This window comes from Lithobates pipiens, unplaced genomic scaffold (genome assembly GCF_037356315.1).
Source record: "Lithobates pipiens isolate NorthernLeopardFrog02 unplaced genomic scaffold, aLitPip1_a1.2 Scaffold_27, whole genome shotgun sequence".
NCBI classification, from domain to species: Eukaryota; Metazoa; Chordata; class Amphibia; order Anura; family Ranidae; genus Lithobates; species Lithobates pipiens.
This window is the reverse complement of record NW_027507788.1, coordinates 83,949,259-83,975,228: the sequence shown is the minus strand read 5'-3', so window position 1 is coordinate 83,975,228 and position 25,970 is coordinate 83,949,259. Positions and strand designations below refer to the sequence as shown.

Here is a 25,970-nt window from a genome sequence, read left to right as displayed (position 1 = left end):
TGTGTGGTCTATGGGGATCCCATTGTTGTAAAATTGGTGTGCTCACATGTCCTTATGGGGCCAGGTGGTTTTTAGGAAGTTTTTGGCCATATCAGGAGCGAAGGCTGGGTTGAGGCGGATGGGAGTGAGTGGTCCCGGATTGGAGGGGAGTCTGAACTTTTTGCATGCCGCTTCGAAGTAGCCAAGCGTGGCTCCCACAAGAGGGTGTTCTTTCAGCGCTATAGGAATGTTCGAAGGGAGAATCCAAGGTAAGGTCTTGATTGGAAGGATTGAGAACAAATCCTCCAAGTTGACCCACTCCACTCCATTCTCGTGAGATGACCAGCCCATTATTCTAACCAAGTGACAGGCTATAGAATAATTCCGGAGGTCCGGGAGGTCAATCCCCCCTTTTGTTTTTGGGTTTTGTGAGTTGGGCGAAACTTATTCTGGGATGTTTATGATTCCACAGAAACTGTGAGGATATACGTTTAATGGTCTGAAAAAAGGATGTTGGGAGCAGGATAGGGATTGTTTGTAGTAGATAGAGGAGTCGTGGAAGAACATTCATCTTAAGGATGACTGCACGACCAAACCAGGAAAAATGGGGTTTATTCCATTTGTGCAAGTCATCCGCTATAGTGCAGGATAGAGGGAGGTAGTTTTTCGCGTAGAGATCTTGGAGGTGGGTGGGGAGTTAGATCCCCAGGTAGGTTATGGCGTCTCGTTTCCAAGAAAAGGGGAAGTTTCTTTGGCATTGCGTGACTATGTCTTTAGGAAGGGATATGTTCAGGGCGTTGGATTTGGAAAAGTTTATTTTTAAATTTGAGAGGCGTCCGAAAGATTCAAAGTCTTTGAGTAAATTAGGGATTGAAGTTAACGGGTCGCTTAGGAACAAAAGGATGTCGTCTGCAAATGCCGCTAATTTATGTTCATGTCCGGCTATGCGTATACCTCGTATGTTTTCATTTGTTTGGAGGCGTCTCAATAGGGGCTCTAGCGTCAAAATAAAGAGGATTGGGGAAAGCGGGCATCCCTGTCTCGTTCCGTTCTGGATGGGGAAGGCATTCGACAGATGGCCATTGACTTTTATCCTGGCTGTTGGTGTGGTATATAGGGACATGATCAGGTTATACGTTCTATCTGGTAGTCCTAAGTGGCGCAAAGTCTCCCCCAGTCACCCCCAAGTAGTCCCATGCCAGCCTGTCTAATGCCTTCTCCACATCCAGAGACAAAAAGGAGCCCCTCTGCTTTTGGGTGGAAAGCCAATGGTGCAGATTGATCGCTTTTATGGTATTGTCCCTGGCTTCCCTGCCAGGGACAAAGCCCACTTGGTAGGTCCCAATAATTGTGGGAAGGAGAGGGAGTAAGCGATTAGCTAAGATCTTGGCGAACAGCTTTAAATCCACATTGAGTAGTGATATAGGTCTGTAACTAGTTACCGAAGAGGAATCCTGATTTGTGCTTCTAAAAGCCTATGAAACGGTATGGGCGTTTGAGTTTAGTGAGTTAAAAGCTCTAAGGAAGGTTGCGGATAGTGTCAATGAATGTTTTATAGTAAGGGGCTGACAGGCCATCCGGGCCAGGGCTTTTGCCTGGTTTAAGTTGTTTAATCGCCTGAGTTTACGGCGTGTCCTGCGGTTCATTATTTCTAACAGTAGTCGTCTAGTGTCTGTTAGCTCTTGAAGGGTGTCTTGTGCAAGTGATTGTTTGTGTGCACGTTCCAGTTGCTTTATTTTTTGGATTAACTCTGTCGTTCTAGCTTGGTGTGCTTTTTTTCTTAGCTGCAGCGAGTTCTAGGAACTTCCTGCGGATGGTGCATTTGTGAGCTCCCAGACGGTTTGGGGGACAGTGTTCTCTCGGAAGTAGTTATTCAAACTGGTATTGATCTGATTAATGTTAGTCTCCAATGTGAGTAATGAGGCGTCTAGACGCCATGTTTTCGTGGATCACTTCTTTTCTGGGAGCGTGAGAGTTGTGATCAGATGGTGATCAGCTATGAGTAGGGGTTCAATAGTAGTGGACTTCAACATGGGGAGGTCTGTTTGGGAGAGGAAAAGATAGTCAAGTCTGGAGTATCTATTATGTGGGTTTGAGAAAAATGTGTAATCTTTAACGCTGGGGTGTAATGTACGCCATGTGTCGTGTAGGGAGAGGTTTTGTAAATGAGAATTGATTTGCCGCAGAGCCCTTTAAGGAAGGGAGGAGGTGCCTGATGAGGAATCAAAGAGAGGTTGGAGGGTTACATTAAAGTCCCCTCCAAGGACGGTCATCCCTGACTGGAAACCTGCTAGGATGTCGGCTACTGAACAGAAGAAACTTGTCTGCGCTGTGTTAGGGCTGTAGATGTTTGCTAAAGTGACTGGGTGGTTATAAATTATTCCCTTTAGGAATATGTAACGACCCTCGGGGTCGATCAGCAAATCTAGCAGTTGCCAGGGAGCATTTTTGGACAGCAGAATCGAGACCCCCTTCCTTTTTGCTAGCGTATTGGTGGCATGATAGACCGTGGGGTATTTAAGATTTGTAAATTTCGGGATATTCTTTGAGCAAAAGTGAGTTTCCTGTAGGAAAATTATGTCTGCTTTGAGTTTAGACATCAAGTTTAGAATTTGGCTGCGCTTTTCGGGTATGTCTAGTCCCTTTACATTTTGAGAAACTATTTTGAGGGTGCAAGATTCTGAATTAGACTGTGACTTGGCATTTGGGGGGGGGGGGGGGGGTCATGCTTCCTGGGTCCTACACAGGTGTCTCCTGCTGTAAGGGTTATGTCAGTTGTGGCGGGTTTTAAGGAGACAAGGGTGAGCTAGTGGGGGGGGGGGGAGATTGGGGTTCCCAGGGGGGGCCCAAGCTTGTAGATGGTGTGGGCTGCGGAGGAGTCAAGAGAGATCAGGGTCAGGTGGGGGAAGATAGAGAAGTGGAGGGAAGGTGAGGAAGAGGGAGGTAGGAAGTGGTCGAAGTAGGTAGGGAAGTTGAAAGAACCGGAGGGTTGTGTAGCACAGCTACCTTACCCTAGTTGGGGTTGTGTGGTCCGGATTGGGTCAACAGTCGATGTATTCTCCCATCGCCTCCGGAGGCATGGAGGGAAGTCCAAAGCGATTCCATGAGTCGGTCTGTCCCACAGGAATCCTCAGTAGTCGTTGCACAGAAACAAGCAGGAGCCTACTATGAAAAGTAATGCAAGGGGGAAGTATTAGGCAAATTCAATTAAGGATCTCAGGACACATTGGGTGTAACTATAGTTCGTATTAAGAGTAGGACATGTAACAGAAACTTGGTTGTGAGACGAAAAGCATATACAGTTCACCAATTTCAAACAAATTAACTGTGAGACAGTAGTCCATGTATGTAGGACATGGGACATGGAGAAAGGGGGGAGGCCCTTCGTCTGTAACCTGTAAGCGTAATTAAAACCAACAAACTTAACTACTAACAAAACTTGGCTATCAGTCTGCAATAACAGTCATGCATGTAGGAACTAAATACCCTAGCATGGATGTCGTTTGTATGTGCAACCCGCTTCCCCTGTAGTTTCAGGTTCCCCGTCCACCGTTCCCGTCTCTGCCCTCAGTCAGATGGCCTTAGTGCGCTTTATCTAGTAAAGGGTTGTTGAACGCTATGCTCGTGGCCAGGTATATGGGAATTGGGCAACGTGGGTAGTGGCTATTGGATATGGCATGTCAAAGCGCTCCCGTGAGAGCAGGATCCATCTGCGTCCCTCTTGCTTTGTTCTACGTGTGGGGTGTGTTCGTCGTCTCCTAACGTTTGTGAGGAGATATTTCTTGGACCTACAGGTAAGCCTAGATTAAGGCTTAGGTCAAAGTGTGTTGTAAGGGTTTACAACCACTTTAAGCTCCGGACCAATTGTCAGCCTAAGGACCAGAGGTCTTTTTGCAATTTGGCACTGCACTGCTTTAACTGGTAATTGCGCGGTCATGCAATGTTGTACCCAAACAAAATTTGCGTCCTTCCCACAAATAGAGCTTTCTTTTGATGGTATTTGATTGCCTCTGTGATTTTTATTTTTTATGATATAAATGGAAAAAGACTGAAAATTTTGAAAAAAAAAAAGATATTTTCTACCTTTTGTTATAAGAAAAATCGAATAAACTCAATTTTAGTCATACATTTAGGCCAAAATGTATTCAGCCACATGTCTTTAGTAAAAAAAAAGTCAATAAGCGTATATTTATTGGTTTGCACAAAAGTTATAGCGTCTACAAACTAGAGTACATTTTCTGGAATTTACACAGCTTTTAATTTATGACTGCCTATCTCATTTCTTGAGGTATTAAAATGGCAGGGCAGTACAAAACTCCCCCAAATGACCCCATTTTGGAAAGTAGACACCCCAAGGAAATTGCTGAGAGGCATGTTGAGCTCATTGAATATTTTTTGAAATAATGACAAAAAAAAAGTTTACAAAAAGTTGTCACTAAATGATATATTGCTCAAACATGCCATAGTTATATGTGGAATTGCACATCAAAATATATTCTGCTGCTTCTCTTGAGTATGGGGATACCACATGTGTGGGATTTTTTGGGAGCCTAGCTGCGTACGGCACCCCGAAAACCAATCACTGCCTTCAGGATTTCTAAGGGTGCAAATTTTTGATTTCACTCCTCACTACCTATCCGTTTCGAAGGCCATAAAATGGCAAAATAACACAAAACCCCCCAAATGACCCCATTTTGGATAGTAGACACCCCAAGCTATTTACTGAGAGGCATGTTGAGTCCATGGAATATTCGGGGGGTTATTTGTGTGCCTATGTGTACCTACATGCCAGTGTAGTGTTGGTGCACTTACTATGTCTTCCTTTCTCACCGTCCGGTCAAAAAGACCGCCTCGAGGAGAGTGACATCACTTCCTCCTGCCTGTGTTTACACTTCACAGGCAGGGGAAGCTTCTCATTCGCCAGGAGGGACCGCGAGGGGATGGCCAGAAACCAACGTCCGTCCCCTCATCCCGGATCGCTCCTGAAGCGAAACGGACCGCCGCAGCCAGTGGGACCCCCCCACCCGCTGGAAGGCAGGCACGTACAGGTACGTGCTTGTGCCTGTCCGTGCCATTGTGCCGACGTATAATTACATGCCGCGGTCCTAAAGTGGATAAAGGTGAAGAAAAAAAAAAGGGGAGGGGGAGCAAGACAGGATCCGTGATTCCATGATGGCCCATGGGAAATGACTGTCCCAAAATAAAAGCTAATTAGGGTCACATAGCTTGGTGGGAAGATGAACTGTGTGAACGGGATCCTCCTGGAAAGCCTTGTATAGATCCGAGAACAGGGCAGACAGGTGTGGGTTGGTGTGTGGGGATCGTTGGTTATAGCTAGGGATATCACTGGGTATCTGATGTTCAGATGACAGTCTAGGTGCAATCTGGTCTGGCCCGTCTGTGGGCTGGGGATGCCGTGGGGCTTGTGCTGGATCCGTCCCTCGGATCCCTCTGTGGAAGCAGTCTTGGTGAGGAGGACCTGCGCCTTCTGATGTGGAAGTCATCTCTCTCTGGGATGGTATCCATCGAGGTGGCTCTCTGAAGCTGAGTGGTTTGGAATGCTTTGTACCAATCTGGAAGCTCAACTGGAGGTATTTGCAGTATGTTGCAGAATCCTCTGAGATCTTCTGGGACTCTCAAGTTGGCGGTGCAACCCGCTAATGAAGCTGAGAGACAGAAGGGAAACTTCCATCTATATTGGATTCCTTTGCGGCGAAGGACATCAAGCAAGGGGCGCAGGTCTCTCCTATTTTAGAGGGTAATGGGAGATAGGTCTTGAAATATTTTTATCTCAGCGCCCTGGAGGAGCGGTCTCTGGCCCTTCTAAGGATGTCCTCTTTAAGTTTAAAATTTACTAAACAGCAGATTACATCATTTGGGGAGTCTGTGTCTCTGCCCTTGGGTTTCAGGAGGTCTGCCTAGCAAATCATTAAAGATCTGTATGGTGACTTGAGTTAAAGTGGGGTACCCCCTAAAAAAAAAAAAAAAAAATTTAAAGCCAGCAGCTACAAATGCTGCAGCTGCTGACTTTTAATAATCGGACGCTTAGCTGTCCTTGGGTCCAGCGATGCGGGGCAATGAAGGCCCCCCTCGTTCCCCGCTCTGCTCGCGGTGCCATCCTGCGTACTGTGTGCACCTGGCTGTGGCATCACAGCCGGGCACCTACTGCGCATGCGTGAGCGGCGCAGGGCGCCATGATACACCGTACAATCACCTGGGACACGTGACAGGTCCTAGGTGAATGTGCGGCTCGAGGGGAAGTGATGTCACCAGCCCAGACAAGGAAGAAGGCAGACTACGAGGGACCCCCTAGCAACAGGTATTTAGAGGTGAGTAAAAATGTATTTTTTTTTGCCAATTATTTATTTATTTTTAAAGAATTTTAAGCAACTTTTTATTTTTTGGTGGCAACACCACTTTAAGTGGGATTGTTCTATGTTTCATGGAATTCCTCTTACCCTTATGTTGTGCCGGCGGGCCCCTGTTATCGAGGTCCTCCATGTGTCTGTTAATCTCTCTCAGCTGGATGTTGTAGGTGAGGGAAGTCTGTTGCAGTTGGTGTATGGCGGTGTCATGGCGGACGGTTGTTTCTTCAACTTCCGACAACCGCATGTGCATAGAATGGATGTCCCTCTTTAGCTCGGATATCACCGCGGTGAGGGAGGTCTTTATGTCTGCCGCCACCGACCGAAGATCTGCCATGGTGAGGGCATGTGAGTTCGGCGGGATCCCCGCTCCCAGTAAGGCTCCCTCCGGCAGCGGGCTCCGGCTGGGTGAGCGTGTCTCTGCACAGGCCTGGGGTGAGGCCTCGGCATCGTGTGCGTGGGATCGGAAAATGTCCGGTATATTGCGCCCGTTCTGTGCCTCGGTACCTCTCGGGGAGCGGGAGCGGGGACTGTGAACCCTGTCCTCTAGATTTCCCCATGGTTAGCAAATGGATGGCTCTGAAATCGCCGCTGAGAGGATTCCTGGGCTTTCAAGCGGCCATCTCGTCTCGGCTCCAAGCCACGCCCCCGATAATTTTTTATATTTTTCAGTACACGATACAATATCGGTTTATGTTCTTGTCACTATGCATTAAGATTGATTGGTATAGTAATATTTTAACAGTATATACCATTATAGTAGTGGTATCTTTTGTATTAGTTTAAGGTGGAGCCAAGCGCTGTCTGTATTTCATTCACATTGGCTCACTTGAGGAGATAGCATTGATAGCAGCAGCTCACCTACATTATTAACAATTTATTGTACCTAGGCGTGAGTGTTTAACACTTTCTGATACAATTAAAATGCACACATACTGTAGGAGCAGCATCCATGCCAGACCACATACATTTATAAATCTTGGCACATATCCATGCGATCCAGATCCAGTATTTATGGTCGTTCTTAAACAAAGACTGTTATCATGCTATACCCATCACAAAAATGCTGTAAAATAAGTATGATGGTGAGACTATTCAATGCCCTCGGTCCAGACGTAACCTTGCCTAGAGACACACTGAAAGCCCATATCTCTATTATACCTAAAAAGGGTAAAGATCCCTCATTATGTAGCAGCTACTGACCTATCTCACTCCTAAACATAGATCTCAAGCTTTTTACGATGATCCTGGCCACCAGACTGGCCCATCATTTACAGGAGATAATTTACCTAGACCAGGTGGGTTTCATTCCTGCGAGAGAAGCCAGAGACAACTCTAGTTCTTAACCTAATTCATATTGCCTCTGACTCGAACACCCTGTGTCTTCCTTAGCACAGATTCTGAAAAGGCATTGGATCAGGTTAACTGGATATTCCTGTTCTCGTTATTGAAGCAGTTGGTCTTGGTACCAATATGCTACAATGGATTACTTAAATTTACTCCACACCGACGGCCCAAGTAAAGGCTAACTGTATCCTTTCTGAGCCATTCTCCATCAAAAACGGCACAAGACAGGGGTGCCCGCTTTTCCTTCTGCTCTTTGCCCTCTCATTACAACCCTGTCTGTGCACGATGCACTCGAACCCTAACATCACTGGCATGACCATAGATGAGTCCCAACATAAGATATCGGCATATGCTAACAATCTCCTTTTCTCCCTAACTAACCCTGTGGTAATTTTACCCAATCATCTTTAAAGAATTCAAAAACCTATGGGGAACTTTTTCAATATAAAAATCAACTTTGATAATTCAGTGGCGATGGGTGTCCAAGTGGCCCACACCCTGTTATCATCTTTAAAATCCCAGTTTAAATTTAAATGGTCAGATTGTGCTCTCAAATACCAAGGTACCTATATCCCCAGTGACCTCACCCGCACCTTTAAGCTTAACTTCCCACCCCTACTGACCAGGACGCGTGTATTGTTGGAGAGTTGGCACAAAGGAATACACTGCTGGTTCGGCAGGTGTAACCTCCTCAAAATGAGCATACTCCCCAAGTTTCTCTATCTGTTCCAAGCTCTACCGATAAAAATGCCATCACAATACTTCAAACAAGCACACTCACTCTTTGTGAAGTTCATATGGGCACATGCGAAACCCCACCTGCCCAGACATTACCTTACGCTGCCTAAACACTTTGGAGGCCTTGCTCTTGCAGATTTGAAGAACTAATATCTATCCATACGCCTTGGAAGAGTCATTGACTGGAACTGGCATTATAAATATAAACTTTTGGACATGGGTGTAACAGGCCCAGACCCCCATACAGTTGAAAAGGGCTGTGTGGTGTTATAAATATATGTATATCTACTCATCCCCGGATTGGCACCACTCTCGGCGTGTGCACCAAGAGTATCTTTACAACTTCCCTTTCCACCAGAGAATCCCCACTGTTCCCTGTATTGGCTAACTCGGCATTCCTTCTTGGGCTTGGAACATCTGAATTCAATGTACTCGCTCAAGCGAGTCTCGACCGCGCATCCTCTTTTCTGGATGGAGACCATTGGCCTTCTATTCAGTCCCTAACGGCAGAGACCAGCTGCTTTCAACTTTGGAGTGCTGTATGCATACACCACTTTTCACATACCATTGCAAGCCCTGCCTGATTCAGTCGCACACTGACTACATTTGAGGACTACTGTCTAGATGACGGACCACTGATGCTTTGCTCAACTCCCCAACCAAACAGCTACACTTGTCTTTCCTACAGAAATGGGAAGCTGACCTGATACACACCTTCATGCTGACCCAAACAATTATAAACTCCTAACCAGATGTGACTATACGCTACAGCTATTGCATAAATACTATCCTAACACAACTGACAGGTGTTGGAAATGGCAGGCGGATAGAGGAACGCTCATACATATTTTTTGGGAATACCCATTACTAACACACTTCTGGACGACCTTATGAACTATTACCCAAAAATCTACAGACTATCAGATCCCTGATGACCAGGCCTTATTCCTACTCAATGTTACCAGGACCCCAGCAAAGCAATATAACAAATCTATAGGACGGCATTTGCCTAATGCAGCCAAATTCTGTATTCCTCTATTCTGGAAGACTCATTCACCTCCATCCATTGGGACATGGCTGCGCAAGGTAGAAGATATCAAAAAACTAGAAGACTTGGTTCTTGCGGCACAAAATAAAGAGGAGAGGCATTTAAAGCCACGGAGGCTATGGAACGTGTACATTTTGTCTGATGAGAGGATATCTTTACATGGGCCATAGACAAACTGTTGATACAAGCCCTGGATGAGTGCACTTGGAGCTCAAGTCCATAGCTGTTGGAGGTCTTCTTCCCCCCTCTCCCTCCCATCTTTCTGTCCCTCCTATTCCTCACTTATTTTACATAGTTACATAGTTAGTCAGGTTGAAAAAAGACACAAGTCCATCCAGTTCAACCTTAAAAACAAATAAATAAAATAAAAAATAATCGTACAATCCAAATACCCAATTTTATGCCCACAATTGATCCAGAGGAAGGCGAAAAAACCCCAGCAGAGCATGCTCCAATTTGCTACAGCAGGGGAAAAAAATTCCTTCCTGATCCCCCCAAGAGGCGATCGGATTTTTCCTGGATCAACTTTACCTATGTTAGTACCCAGTTATATTATGTACATTCAGGAAAGTATCCAGGCCTTTCTTAAAGCAATTTTCTTCTTTCACTTACTACTATTCTCTTAGTGCTACTTTTTTTCGCCCTTTTTGCTCTTAGGAGAATTTAATAACTCAGAGAACAAATGATTCAGACATGGTCATAGGGGAATGTCGTGTGATTTATTGTTCAGCAAACCTGGATACTGGTAGTATCTAGTTGACTAGTACCAGTAACTAGTAACTGTTGACAGATTTGTGTTTATCTGTTCCTTGTATATTTGTCACCTGGCTTGACTGATACCATTTTCGACTGCAATACATATTATGACCTCCTTATCTTTTTATGTCATTGACGTATTTGAATTTTATATTTTAAGAAAAAAAAAAGTAAGCATGAGTGTAAAAAATCACTTTAAAATATCTCGGGAAGCAGATGGTTTATGCTGATCTCGTTTTCCACCTTTTTTGTGCAGTAAGAAATCGCTTTGCAACATGTTCCTGAGGCACCTTCCATATCTAGACAATGCAACCCCTTGGTTTGACATATAAAATACAGAAAAAAATATTGCTAAAAAGGCAGCAGGATAGTACTTTGATTGTAAATTGAAATTACCCACGTAGATGTGATTGTGAAACTTTAGACATCTACTAAATGCTTCCTGATGACTTTCGTGTATCCTTTCTGAGCGGCATACCATGGGTGGAAGGAAAGTCAGTGTTGATAGGGGGATTGCCTTCTGCAGTGCTATTGTGTTCTACCGGCAGGAGCCTTCATGGCGGGCAGAACAATGATTACTGCTAGCAGCTATAACTGCCGGCAGTAATCTCATGTAAAAAAAAATCTGACAGGCTGGTTGTACCCAAGTGCAACCAGCCTGCCCATACATTGATTGAATCTTGGCCAGCCCAACTGGCTGAAAATCAATTCATCTATGGCTGGCTTAACGCTGCTGTTTTGTTAAAAATATTTCTACTATACACTATTTTACTATAAACTTTGATTCTGCCCTTCATACCAGTCCCAGTTTCTTATGTTGCCCCTTGGGAGAATTGAATTGCCCATCCCTGAAATAATTTAAACCACTTGCATTGTCCCAGCTAATATGTCAGTTCTTGGTAGAGTTTAGAAATATTGATGTAAGAGCCACTTCAAACCGAGTCACGGGGGGCATCGGCGTTAAAGCGGAGCTATTTTTACCAATGATTTACTGTTGTTTTAGCAGGTTAAAACCACCCCCACTAGCAGGCGAAAAGGGGTTAAATCCGCCGGAGCTGCATTTTGCCAGCAGTATCGCAGCGGTGCCCCATTGATTTCAACACCACTTGTCAAATACAAACATTGCTGGCAACAGTTCTATCTTCCCGCTTTTCCATTTTTACTCTTACAATGGGCTCTCTTATTCATAAGCGATTGGGGAAACCCCCTATTGGGGCCCTCTAACAAACCGCTAGGGGATTGTTTATTCTAACATACCCCATTGATTGCCTTCTGGTTCTCAAGGAATCAGTACAGAAGGGACACTTCCCGCTTTGGAATATATTTGGGAGACTTGTACTGGGCAGCATCATCTTATCAGAGTCTCCACAGAAAGTGTGGCCATACGCCTTTTGATGCTATCTAATGTTCCTTCCGTATATTTCTGAAGGAGCATTTTCAATAAGAACTGCTTTGTAATTCTTTGTTTGCTCTCTACCCCTGATGAAGGTTCTGCAGTAGCAGAGACTGGAAACGCGTCGGGTTTGAGACATCAATGAGAGTTGTTATTTACATGTGTTTTCTATGTACAGTTGTCTGATGTTTTATTAGAGATACTATGTGTCTGGAGGTCTCTTTTTAAAAAAAAGATTTGTCATATGAATAAAAAATACAAGTTTTATCTCCAATTTTGGTGGTATTGGTGGTCCATTTAAAGTCCCACTAAGGGGGAACTTTTTGTGTGTGGGCATTGATTTCAATGGGGAGCAGCGGTGGATGAGCAGTGAGTTCACTGCTCCAAAGAAGCTGCTGGCAGGACTTTTTGTGCTGCCCTGCCAGAGCACCGCTCCAGTGTGAAAGCAGCCGCTTTTTTAGGCGCTATTTTTATCACTAGCGCCTGAAAAACACTGGCAGTGTGAAAGGGGTATAACTGATTTTTTTTTTTTTTTTTTTTTTTTTTTTACTTTTTGCACGAATGTCTAATGTGTGTCTTTTATGTTTGTTTTATTGTAGCATCTTGCTGGTCAATCAGGATTTGAATAAAAGTTTATATACTGTGCAAGTTCATCCTACTGAGGACATGCAAAGATCAGGTAAACAAATATTAGTTCTTTTTTAAGATGACGTGCCTGTTTAGTAACTCCTTTGTAACATGATGAATACCCGCTGTGCACAGACGGTAGCCCAACCTACAGAAGTAAATAAAGCCTGTTGATGCAGTGCTTTGTACTGGTCGTAGGAATTCCGTTAATTGTGCTTTTGAAAATGCCGTATTGTTTTGAATATTTGCTTTAACATTTCTGGACACTTGATTTAATTAGGTGGATTAAAGCGGTATTGAACCTAAAACATTTGTTTTATATTGTAGCTTACCGATTCTTAGATCTAATGGTTGCCTTTTTGTTTGTTTTTTGTTTTTGTTTTTTTAGGCTTTCTTACATTTTCATCAAACAGTAAGTCTGTTGTTTTTCAACACAACAGGCTGTCCTACAGATTTATCAGTTACAGGGATGAGACAAACCATTTACTACTCACAGGAGTACCTACAATTCTCAGTTTTTATGTAAAACCTTTATCTCAAAAGAGAAAAAAATTCAGTAACTGCAGTGTGAGCTGGAGTTTGACTTCTTCAGTTTTAGTGTATCTAAATCTGCTAGTCCATCTAATACTCCCTTCCCCCCAAACTGACAAAGCTGCTGTCCAAAAGCAGAGTGGGGGCACGCTAATACAGGAGATGTGTTTATGGTCAGATCATCAGGTGAAAACTGAAAAAAGTCTAAAAATTAAAACGAATGCAGCCACCACATCTAAAGATTGGTAAGCTGCAATATATTACATTTTTGGTTTTGGGCTTAATACCACTTTAAGAAGTGTCCTTGTCTTTTTTCCAACCAAAGTCCAAAGCTAATGTGAAGCATCAAGTCTTTTTGTGTTCTGGCTTGCAGTACTGTATATTCTGAGACTTGCAGGGTCACATTTCTTTTTCTTTTTTCTATATATTCTGACATGGGGTAGTTGTATAAAGTGAATCCTCAGCAGACAGGAACTATATTTAAGGACTTGGTAGCCCACTCTTATTAAAACGTCAGAAAGCAAAACAAACAGTTCAAGATAAAGTTTCCCACTGTGTTGCCCAGCTCTCCTGGATACTTGGCTCTCTTAGCCTTTAGTCACAGCGCTCTGCTGCACAGCCCACCTCTGGCCTGTTGTCAGGGCTGGCTTAACCTTTCCTCCTCTGGGCTGGCTGCTCAGCTGTCGGCTAATGGCCAGCTCTCTTCTCTTTCCACAGTTACCAGCTGTTTCCGATGATGCTCGTCTGACCTGCCTATTTAAAGCCTTCCTGCTCACTTTTTCATTTGCCTTCGCGTTGGTCACATCACAGGGAACCATCTCCTGCTGTTTGTTTCAATAGTGGCTTGCTGACATCCCACCTGGCTTCTTATCCTGCTTGCGGTTGCTCTCCTTGGATCCCTGACTTCCGGCCTGGCTGATTACCCGATCTAGTTAATGAACTTTGGACTGGCTGACTACCCGATCTGGCTACAGGACTCTGGCTATGCTTGACTACTCTTTTTTTTTTTCTATTTACCTTTTTATTTTTATTAATAAACAAGTGTGATTTGATTGTACTTCTGTCTCAGTCTGTTTCATGGTTTCTGACAGTACGCGAAGGCCATGAATTCAGAAGATACAGTCAATCCACCTGTTGGTAATATTGTTTCCAGATTGTATGAGCAAGATCACCGCATGGATCAGTTTGCCTTGGTGTTACAAATGCTCCTAAATCGCATGGCTCACCTGGAATCCCCCACGGAGGTTGCTCCGGTACAACCTGAGTCGCAGGCCGTCCCTGCTGCTGTGCCAATCTCTGTGCAGGCACCCGCCTCAAGTATTACCTCTATAAGAGGTATGTCTGGTTCTTCTACGCTTCCCCAGCGATTTGGGGGCGATCCAGTTCAATGCAGAGGGTTTCTCAATCAGGTTGAGATATACTTTGAAATGCTGCCCCAGGCATTTCCCACGGACAGAAGCAAAGTAGGTTTCGTGATATCTTTGCTTTTGGAGAGAGCCTTGGCCTGGGCTAACCCTCTATGGGAGATGCAAAAACCTGTTGTTTTGAGTTACCCTCAGTTTGTGGCCTCCTTTAAAAGGGTTTTTGACATTCCCCGCACACTCCTTCTGCTGCCAAGTGCCTCATGTCCATTAAACAGAGTATGAGAACTGTTGCCGACTACGCCATTGAATTCCGTACTCTGGCAGCAGAGGTTGCTTGGAACAATGAGGCCCTAGTGGCTGCTTTTTCTCATGGTCTCTCGGATTCCATCAAGGATGAGATATCAGCCCGAGATATACCCACTGAGCTGGAGAGCTTGATCTTGTTTGCCATCCTCATTGACTCCAGACTCAGCGAAAGACTTTCTTTTAAGGAGCGCTTGCGGAGCCTCCTGTACATTGCCTCTGAGCTTTGTAGTCCCACCCATGCCTGCCTCACCTCCCATGCCTCCTGGTACCGAGTTGGTCAGTGAAGATGAACCCATGCCCCTGGGCTTCACGTGTCTCTCTGCGGATGAGAGAGCCTTTAGCAGGAGGGAGAGATTGTGCCTTTATTGTGGCCAGGCAGGTCACTTTTTGAAGTCTTGTTTTACCCGTCCAGGGAACGCCCGAACCTTGAGGTCCTGTCATGGACAGGTTTCTACCCCAGTTATCCAGAAGGATAAGCCCCTGGTTTTGGTCACCCTTTCTTAGGCTGAGTCATCCAGCGAGATACAGGCTCTAATCGACTCTGGGCCTGCAGGCCTGTTCATTGATGCTGCATTTGTTTCGCAGCACTCGATTCCACTGCAGCTGCGTGACACTCCACTTGCCATTGAGGCTCTTGACGGGAGACCTTTACAGCCTGCCCATGTGACTCATGAGACGGTTCCATTGTTCATGGCCGTAGGGGCTCTTCACCATGAAATAATCCAATTCCAAGTTATTTCCTCATATATACAAGTATTACGGTGCTCATAAAAACACCCACCCGCCCATCGCTATTTTTCTAGAACTTGAAAAACACTTTATATACACAGTATTTTAAAAATCATATTAAAAGGCAAATAATAATGCTGCAAGTAATGATGCTGTAGGTATAATCAGCACAAGAAAGGAATGGAGTGGGACGGGAGGAAAGGGAGTGAGAGGGACAGAGAAAAAGAGAGGACCCCTTCCTTAACAAAGTCTGTGATCTGACAAGGAAGGGGTTAATCTCTCTCTGGGGGGTAAAACTACAGTCCAAAAACGGAAGCCATCCAGTGGAAACTGAAACCGGTTCCCAATTGACACTGTAAAGACAAGAGAAAGAGGCGCCTCTGGGTGTAGACTGTAAAATTCCTATTTAATTCACATGTGGTTAAAAACACTCACATTATATAATAAGTTATCAGGCAATGTATAGATTCCATTACGGAGGGAGAAGAACCTCAATATGTGGTCATCTGTGTCCCTTGTGCTGGGGAGTCCTATCGGCGTGTGTCCGCTCCTGGGGGCTATGTTGATATGCAGACGCAGCCGATGTAAACAGCGCGCGTTCGTCCGAGGCGTGGAATGCACGAGGAACTCCGGGCGACGGGAGATGACGTCACAGGGGATGCAACGCGTTTCCTGAGCTGGCAATACCGTGGATGACAGGACGGCTGTGCTCCTTTGTCAAGCTGGCCATTCGGAATCAGAGCAAGTATATAAGTACCAGACAAGAGAGAAAGGGGGCGGGGATACCGGAACAAATATACATGCAAAGGAACTGACAGATCACAAGCTAATACAGGGAGACCATTGTAATGTGAGAACAAGAAAATAAATAAATCTGAAGAAAGGAGAGTAAATGAAAGAAGTGGTGATTGGCAGAAAAAAAGTAAAAAGTAATGATAATGAAAGATAAATGTATAAAAATATATAAAAAAAAAAAAATATATATATATATATATATATATATATATATATATATATATATATATATATATATATATATATATATATATATATATATATATATATATATATATATATATATATATATATATATATATATATATATATATATATATATATATATATATATATATATATATATATATATATATATATATAAATAATATATATATATTAAATTGAAAATGGAATGGACTGAAGTGAAAAATAATAAAATGAAGAAAAAGAAGATGAAAAACAGAAATAGAAATTTGAAAAAATAATAAAAAATAATAAGAAAAACTAAATAATGACAAATAGTGAAAAATAATGAAAATGAATATAAAAATTTAATTAAAAAAATAAAAATAAAAAAAGGAAATAAATAATAGATAGTAAATAGTGACTAATAAAAAATTATTATTTTGAAAATGAAAAAAATTCATGAAAAAAAGAGAAAAATGAAAATGAAAACTGGATGAAGATGGATGAGAGTTAATAAATAAATATTAACAAAATAAAAGCAAGAATTACAAAAATTACTGAAGGCGGAATATATACTGTGCCTATAAGGCTAAATGTAATAAAAGGTATAGAAAATATATTTTTTTATATAATGTATATATATATATAAATATATATATATCCCCAAAAGAACGTATTCTGATCATGGGAGTCAAAAAAATAATAAAAAATAATAAAAATGAAATTGATGTGAATATAAAAAAGAAAAATCAAAGAATAGTCGAAATCTCGATACTTTCGTTAATTCCACCAGGCGCTAGGTTGTCTAGGCAATAGATCCAATATGTTTCCCTGGCACAAAGTTTTTTGAAACGTTTGGCTGGGGGAAAAGAGCTGGGAATTTGTTCTATGACCCATACCCTGAGGCCAGAGGTGGACCCATGGTGTGCAGTGACAAAATGTCTGGGGACACTATGTGGGTCAGTTTTGCCTTCGATCGACCGCCTGTGTTCCCCAAACCTTTGTTTAGCCGGCCGAATAGTTCGGCCAACATAAATGAGACCACAGGGGCAGGTGAGGCCATATACCACATAATCTGAGGAGCAATTGTAGAAGTCTCTCAGACTATAGGTAGTACCCTTTGTGCTAAAAGACTTCTGGCCATGTTCCACAAAAATGCAAATTTTACACAGTTTCTTATGGCAACGGTACATCCCCACAAGGGGGATGAGGGTGGGTACCGTAATGGACATAGGAGCAGTTTTCAATTTGCTGGGGGCAATTTTACTCTTTAGATTGGGAGCCCTGCGATATGTTGTTTTAGGCCGAGAGGGAAGAATAGATTTCAAGTGGGGGTCTTGTTGTAGTATATCCCAGTGTTTTTCCATAATTTTTTCCATTTTTTTGTGTTTGCAGTGGAAGGTGGTAACGAAGTTGCTGGAATGCTCTCTGAGTTGGATCAATTCTTTCAGGTTTACCATGTAGATATAGTTGGTATGCATCCTCCACAAGACTCTCAGGGTATTGTTTTTCTTTGAATTTTGTTTTCAAGGACCAGCTGGATTGAAAGTAATCATTGTCTTGTGTGCAGTTCTGTCTCAAGCGACAGAACTGTCCCTTAGGTATATTTTTAATCCATTTTGGAAAATGACAGCTTTTAAGGTGCAAATATGAATTCCCATTTGGTTTTTGGCGTATATTAAGGGGGCCGTCATGACCAAGTTCCAGATCCAGAAAGGCTAGGGATACCTGGTTACTCTCATGGGTGAAAGAGGCCATATGTATTTTTATTGCACTACTCAATGAAGGAATTGATGCTATCTGGAGTACCGTCCCAGATGATTATCAAATCATCTATATATCTTCCGAAGAAGATAATATTTGGGGCAAAAGGATTGTTATGATGAATGTAGTGGTGTTCCCAGTAACCCATTGCTAGGTTGGCATAGGAGGGAGCAAAATTTGCTCCCATTGCCGTGCCCTGTTGTTGTAGATAGAAATCTCCATTAAAAGTAAAATAGTTGTGAGTCAGACAGAATTTGGTGGCCTCAATAATGAAGGAAGCCTGATGGGCATTCATTAGAGGATCAGTGGTCAGAAAATGTTCGAGAGCCCTGATACCAAAGGAGTGTGGGATCGACGTGTATAATGAACTGACATCTAGAGACACCCACATGTATGTGGGTTCCCAGGTATATGAAGACAAAAGTTCCAGGAGGTGTGTTCCATCTCTGATGTATGCCGGAAGAGATTGGACAAAAGGCTGTAAAAATTGGTCGATGTAGAGGCTGAAACCAGAAGTGACACTGTCCATGGACGCCACAATGGGTCTGCCAGGGGGATGTTGCTGATCTTTGTGTATTTTAGGAAGATGATAAAAATACGGTATGAAATAGAAATCTTCATGTAAAAAGGAACTTTCAATTTTAGTAATGATACCATTTGAAAGGGCAATTTTGATCAGTTGGTCAGCTTCTTGTGCAAAATTATTGGTAGGATCAGTTTTTAATTTGATGTAGGTGGATTGGTCAGAAAGTAATTTTATTGCTTCTGCAATGTAGTCGTCCTTATCCTGGAGAACAATAGCTCCGCCCTTGTCTGTAGATCTTATAACAGTGTCGCTGGCCTGAGTGAAATGAGTTGTTGGAGGAAGAACTGCAGAGTTTTATCATGTCAGAAAAGACGACTCGATAAAAACTTTCTAGATATGGGCCTTTTGAATGAGTGGGAAAAAATATTGATTTTGGCTTAAGACTGGTGTGTACAATAGGGGGCGAGGTAGTTAGAAGTTGTGAAAGTGATATTAGTAGATCATCGTCCATATTGGATAGATCCAAATTGGAGCATTCCAGGTTTTCGGAGCTGGTATCAGACTCATTAGGTAAAATGATGGGCAAGGGAGAAGTGGTTTGTGTATCCAGGGTCTTTGATTGGGCTTTTTCGTTTTTAATATGAAAATGCCTCTTCAATGTTAGTTTTCTAATATAGCTATTAAGGTCTTTAAACAAAAGAAAAGGGTTGGGTCGGTTGGTGGGAGCGAAAAAAAGGCTGCGACTCAAAGAAATATCTGCAGAGGATAGGGTTTGTTTGGAGAGATTAAAAATCTTTATCGTTATATTATTTTCTGAAAGTTTAGCTGTTCTGTTACGTCCTCCTCTGCACCCTCATCTGTGAGTTTTCTTTTTCGTGATGTGGTTGTCAAGAGGAGGACTGGGCCCTAAAAAAGTAACTGTATTATTGATGGTGTGTGGTGTAGGTTGACAGGGAACCTCAATTCCATCTAGATTTGGGGAAAGTTATTTCCTCACCCAGATTTCCGCTGGTTATTGGTTATCCTTGGTTACAGAGGCACACCCCCTCTTTTTATTGGCTCCATGCAGAGGTTCTCTCCTGGTCACCACAATGCAGTGAGACATGCTTCCTGATGGTATCCAAGGTCCTGTGCACAGCTTCACTCCCCTCCTTGCTGGAGGAGTACCGTGATTTTTGGCGATGTCTTTGATAAAGGTCAAGCTAGTAGTTTGCCTCCACACCAGCCTTATGATTGCGCAATTGACCTTCAACCTGGTGCCATACCTCCTCGTGGCCGGGTTTACCCTTCGTCAGTCTTGGAGGATAAGGCCATGGAGGAGTATGTTGCTGATGCACTTTCTCGTGGTTTCATCCGCAAGTCCTCGTCTCCTGCTGGTGCTGGTTTCTTCTTTGTGAAAAAGAAGAGCGGTGAACTGAGACCTTGTATAGATTATAGGGGTCTCACTCGTGTCACAATTAAGAATGCCTACCCGATTCCATTGATTACGGAGTTATTTGACCACCTCAAGGGAGCAACGGTTTTCACAAAGCTTGACCTGAGAGGGGCATACAATCTCGTGCGCATTAAGGAGGGCGACGAGTGGAAAACTGCGTTTAATACCAGAACAGGCCATTTTGAATACCTGGTAATGTCTTTTGGCCTTTGTAATGCCCCGGCAGTTTTCCAGGAATTTATTAACAATGTCCTCCGAGATTTGTTGCAATTGTGTGTGGTGGTTTATCTTGATGATATCCTCATATTTTCCAAGTCCCTGGAGAACCACCACACAGATGTCTATCGTGTACTTCAGAAACTAAAAGAGAACAATCTCTATTGTAAACTGGAGAAGTGCAAGTTCCATCGTGAACAGGTTACATTCCTGGGCTATGTCATTTCCACTGCTGGTTTTTCGTTGGACCCAGAGAAACTGTCGGCAGTCCTACAGTGGCCTCGACCCGTGGGTTTACGTCCTCTGCAGCATTTCCTGGGCTTTGCCAACTACTATCGGAAGTTTATCTGTAACTTCTCGTCTCTGGTCAAGCCTCTGACTGATATGACCAGAAAGGACGGTAACCTACAGAGTTGGTCTCCGGAGTCCATTAAGGCCTTTGAGACTCTCAAGGCTGCCTTTGTTTCTGCTCCTGTGTTGGCACATCCTGATCCTACATTGCCTTTTATCCTAGAAGTTGATGCTTCTGAGACAGGAGTTGGCGCCCTTCTGTCTCAACGTCCTAACTCGGAGAACACTATGCATCAGTGTGGCTACTTTTCCAAGAAATTGTCACCTACTGAGTGCAATTATGAGATTGGTGACAGAGAGCTGTTAGCGATCATTTTAGCCCTAAAGAATGGAGACATCTCCTTGAAGATACCACTGTGCCCGTTCTTATTCTTACTGACCATAAGAATCTTACATTCTTGTCTGAGGCTAAGCGACTCTCTCCCAGAAGGGTGCGATGGGCTCTTTTCTTGTCGAGCTTTAATTACATTGTCTCATTCTTACCCGGTACTAAGAATGTAAGGGCTGATGCCTTGTCACGACAATTTTCCTCCACTTCCAAGTCAGAGTCAGTTCCGGTTCCTATGATTCCTCCTGATCGTATCTTGGCTACGGTTCGCACCAGTCTTACTTCTCCTTTGGGTGAAAAAATTCTTGCTGCTCAGGTCCATGCTCCTCCTGATAAACCTTGTGACCGCTGCTTTGTCCCAGAGAGTCTCCGTACTGCAGTGCTCCAGACTTATCATTCTCCCAAGGCAGCTGGTCATCCTGGGAAGAATAAACTCATTTGGGCCATCTCCCAACAATTCTGGTGGCCTAGTCTACCGGCTGATGTCACTGCCTTCGTAGCTGCCTGTCCCGTGTGTGCTCAGAGTACGACTCCACAACACCTTCCAGTGGGCCTCCTACAACCCATACCCAATGGAGAGAGGCCCTGGACTCGCCTGTCTATGGATTTAATTGTGGAATTGCCCAACTCCCAAGGCAACACTGTTATCCTTATGGTGGTTGACCGGTTCTTAAAGATGTGTCATTGTATTCCACTTAAGAAGTTGCCCACCTCTAAGGAACTGGCTTCCATTTTTGCTCGGGAGATCTTTCGCTTACATGGGCTACCCAAGGTTATTGTCTCGGATAGGGGCAGTCAGTTTGTCTTCTGGTTCTGGCGAGCCTTTTGTGCACAGTTGGGAATCCAGCTTGCATTCTCTTCTGCGTATCACCCGCAGTCTAATGGGGCCGCAGAATGAGCCAATCAGTCCTTGGAGCAATTCCTACGTTGCTATACTTCTGACCATCATAACAACTGGTCTGACCTATTACCTTGGGTAGAGTTTTCTCACAACAGTGCCTTGCCTCCCGATTGTCTCCATTTTATGGCAAATTATGGTTTCCAACCTTCCATGTTGCCTGACTCGTTTTTTCCGCAGAGTATTCCTGTGTTAGAAGAGCATCTCCGTGGTCTTCGTTCCACTTGGGTACAAGTCCAGGAGGCTTTGCGTCATGCTAATGATAGGTACAGACTCCATGCTGACTGCAGACGTCTGCCTGCGCCTTCCTACCAGGTTGGGGACCGGGTCTGGCTGTCATCTCGCAACCTCCTGCTTCGTGTTCCCTCTCTGAAGTTTGCACCTCGGTTTATTGGGCCGTTCCGTATCCTTCGCAGGATTAACCCAGTAGCTTACGCGTTGGACCTTCCTCCTAGTATGCGCATCTCTAATGTGTTTCATGTCTCCTTATTGAAACCGTTGGTCTGTAACCGATTTACCACTTCGGTGCCACGTCCTCACCCTATTCTGTTTGAGAACCATGAGGAGTATGAGGTACAATCCATTGTTGACTCCCGTAGGTTCCGTGGGCGCATACAGTACCTGGTGCATTGGAAGGGATACGGTTTGGAGGAACGCTCCTGGGTTTCATCCTCTGACTTGCATGCCCCTGTCCTCTTCCGCAAGTTCCATAGACGTTTTCCCCTCAAGCCTGGTGGCCCTCCGAGGGAGAGGGGTCATGGGGGGGGGGGGGGGGTACTGTCAGGGCTGGCTTAGCCCTTCCTCCTCTGGGCTGGCCGCTCAGCTGTCGGCTAATTGCCAGCTCTCTTCTCTTTCCACAGTTACCAGCTGTTTCCGATGATGCTCGTCTGACCTGCCTATTTAAAGCCTTCCTGCTCACTTTTTCATTTGTCTTCACGTTGGTCACATCACAGAGAACCATCTCCTGCTGTTTGTTTCAAGACTGGCTTGCTGACATCCCACCTGGCTTCTTATCCTGCTTGCGGTTGCTCTCCTTGGATCCCTAACTTTCGGCCTGGCTGATTACCCGATCTGGTTAATGAACTTTGGACTGGCTGACTATCCGATCTGGCTACAGGACTCTGGCTATGCTTGACTACGCTTTTTTCTATTTACCTTTTTATTCTTATTAATAAACAAGTGTGATTTGATTGTACTTCTGTCTGTCTGTTTCATGGTTTCTGACACCTATGAATTGGGATTCTCCTGACCCCCCAATAGGAGCCAACCTGACTCCTGGACTTCTGGAATGAGATCTCTTGGCTTCTGGCCAGGGCTCACTGACCCCTGGGTGAGACCCTCCATTTCCCAAACTGGGAGCTATCTCCAAACTGGAAGTCTGCGCTATCCTCAGACTGGAGTAAGAATGGGCTTGGGCGTATTCGGATTGAACCCGACAGAAGGCCGGCACTGCACACCGCCAATCATAGGCAGTGTGTGTGCAGCTGCCGGTCGGGAAATGCCTCACTGCCTATGATTGGCTGTGTGCAGTGATGGCTTCCTGGCGGACTCGATCCAAACGCGCCCGAGCCCATCACTAGGTGGGAGTATATAACGACCTGGCACACCTGTGTACCTGTGCAAAACCGGGACACAGGATTGAATGTTCCGATCCAGAACTACAGAATCTGGAGAAAGCCAAATACACAGCTTTACTCTGCCTAGGCCTCTTACTGTCACAACGTAAAAATGCTTTCAAAAATATACATTAAAGTAGTTGTACAGGAAAATTACTTTCCTGCTCTGTACAGTGGTTTTGCACAGAGCATCCCCGCTCCTCCTCTTCTCGGGTCCCCCACTGGCACTCTTGCCGAGTGCCCCCATAGCAAGCTGCTTGCATGCTTGCTCCTGAGTTGGCTGTCTGCGTTCAGAAGACACAGCGCAGCTCAGCCCTGCCCCCTGCTCCCGCCTTGCTGGCTGTGTACTGAGAGTGGGAGCCACATATAAATGTCAAAACAATATTAGCGCACAGGAGCTCTAGGAGCAGTGGGTAGGGGCTGTAATAAAAAAAAAAAAGAAAAGAAAAAAAAAAAAGAAAAATCCCAACTGTGCGACTCTGAAAGTCTGTCTCTTTGGGATGGCTGTCAAGAGGCCTGCAGAATATCTGGCAAGTACTGGCTATGTGTTGTAAATGTGATAACAATCTCCCATATTCTTCATCTGTCTGGGCTATGGGGTAGAGTGGCAAGACGGAAGCCTTTTCTTATGTAAAAAAACATCCAAGCTCGGCTAAATTTAGCAAAAACGCAGCTGAGGTCTGCAAACAGTATGTGGGAAAACGTGTTATGGCCAAAAAGTCCAACTTTGTTTTCATCAGACCACAATTCCAAAAGATTTATTTGTCGCAAAAACCCTGCACATCACCAAAAGAATACCGTACCCACAGTGAAGCATGGTGATGGCAGCATCATGCTTTGGGGCTGTTTTACTTCAGCCGGAACAGGGGCCCTAGTCAAGGTAGAGGGAATTATGAATACCAGTCAATATTGGCACAAAACCTTCAAGCTTCTGCTAGAGAGCTGAACATTAAGTGGAACATTTTTCAGCATGACCATGACCCAAAGCACACATCCAAATAAACAAAGGAATGGCTTCACCAGAAGAAGATTAGAGTTTTGGAATGGCTAAGCCAGAGCCCCGACCTGAATCCGATTGAAAATATGTGGGGTGATCTGAAAAGGGCTGCGCACAAGCGATACCCTCGCAATCTGACAGATTTGGAATGTTTTTGCAAAGAAGAGTAGGCATATTTTGCCAAGTCAAGATGTGCCATGCTGATAGACTCATACCCAAAAAGACTGAGTGCTGTAATAAAATCAAATTGTGCTTCAACAAAGTATTAGTTTTAGGGTGTGCACACTTATGCAACCTATTTTTGTTTTTTAATTTTTACTCCCCTCCACCTAAAAGATTTGAGTTTGTTGTTCAACTGAGTTGTACAGTTTATAGGTCACGTTTAAAGGCAGAAAAGTTCTGAAATTATTTATCTTTGTCTCGTTTTTTTACATCACAGAAACCTGACGTTTTTAACAGGGTTGTGTAGATTTTTTATATCCACTGTATATCTGCTGTCTTCAGCTTTATATATTTAGAAAGTGCACAGCTTGTTAGGGATTTTCTCTTCCTATTCAGCGCTGGAAGTGAATTCCGGGCATGCCGCCAAGACAGCTGATTGGAGAAAAGGCAAACACCCCCTGTCCACATAGGCAGAGACTCTCAGAGCTGTGCTGTGACTAGACCAGCTGTCTGCTTATCTTTTTATAGCAACTGCCCTTGATGCAAAATTCAGCCTGTTTTTTTCTTGGTTGACAGAGAACTTGTCAGAAGTTATCATACTCATAACAGAGCAACGGAAAAGCAGAAACACATAGGACTTAGTGCTTTGGAGAGAGATAAGAAAACACTACAAATATATTTGCTTAGGTCGCATTTCATGAATGAGGTTTACATCCACTTTAACCACTTGCTGCCCACCCTATAGCAGAATGACGGCAGCAAAGTGGTTTCAAAATCCTGACTGGGCATCATATGACATTCTCAGGATTTTGAGCCAAAGTGCGCCCCCAGGGCTGCGCATCGCGGAGATCGTTGTTGCGGAGTGTCAGTCTGCCCTAGACCACCAGGGATACCAATTAGTGCCCACAATGGGCATCACTAATTGGCATGCATTATTGTTTGGCACTGATTGGCATCCATCAATATAATACAATGCCGCCTATCATTGCCCATCCATGCCGCCTATAAGTGCCCACCCATGCTCATCCGTGCCGCCCATCCATGCCGCCTATCCATGCCAATCTGTGCCAGCTATCAGTGCCAATTTGTGCAACCTATCAGTGCCCATCCATGTCGCCTATCAGTGCCCATCAATTCCACCTCATCAGCGCCACTTCATTGGTGCCACCTCATCGGTGCCCATCAGTGCAGCCCCATCAGTGAAGGAGAAAACTTGCTTATTTACAAACAAACTAAAAAAATTTTTTTTTTTCACAATTTTCTGCATTTTTTTTTTTTATTTAGCAAAAAATAAAAACCACAGAGGTGATCAAATACCACCAGAAAGCTCTATTTTTGGGAAAAAAATGATAAAAATATCATTTGGGTACAGTGTAGCATGACCGCGCAATTGTCATTCAAAGTGCGACAGCGCTGAAAGCTCAAAATTGGTCTGGGCAGGAAGTTGTTTAAGTGCCCGGTATTGAAGTGGTTAAAAAAAAAAAAAAAAAAAAAAAAAATGAAAGCGGGAGCAATTACTGGATCTTTTTTT

At 44.0% G+C, this 25,970-nt stretch overlaps 1 protein-coding gene across 2 annotated transcripts in view; it reads left to right on the top strand.

The window, feature by feature from the left end:
- The window catches only part of FUZ (fuzzy planar cell polarity protein), a 137,630-nt gene that overhangs the window by 92,142 nt on the left and 19,518 nt on the right, over positions 1–25,970 (top strand). For both annotated transcript variants that reach the window (XM_077457143.1, XM_077457142.1), the window contains exon 9: positions 12,226–12,305. In XM_077457143.1, coding sequence (XP_077313269.1) covers positions 12,226–12,305 — 80 coding nt within the window. The remainder of the gene's footprint in view (positions 1–12,225; positions 12,306–25,970) is intronic.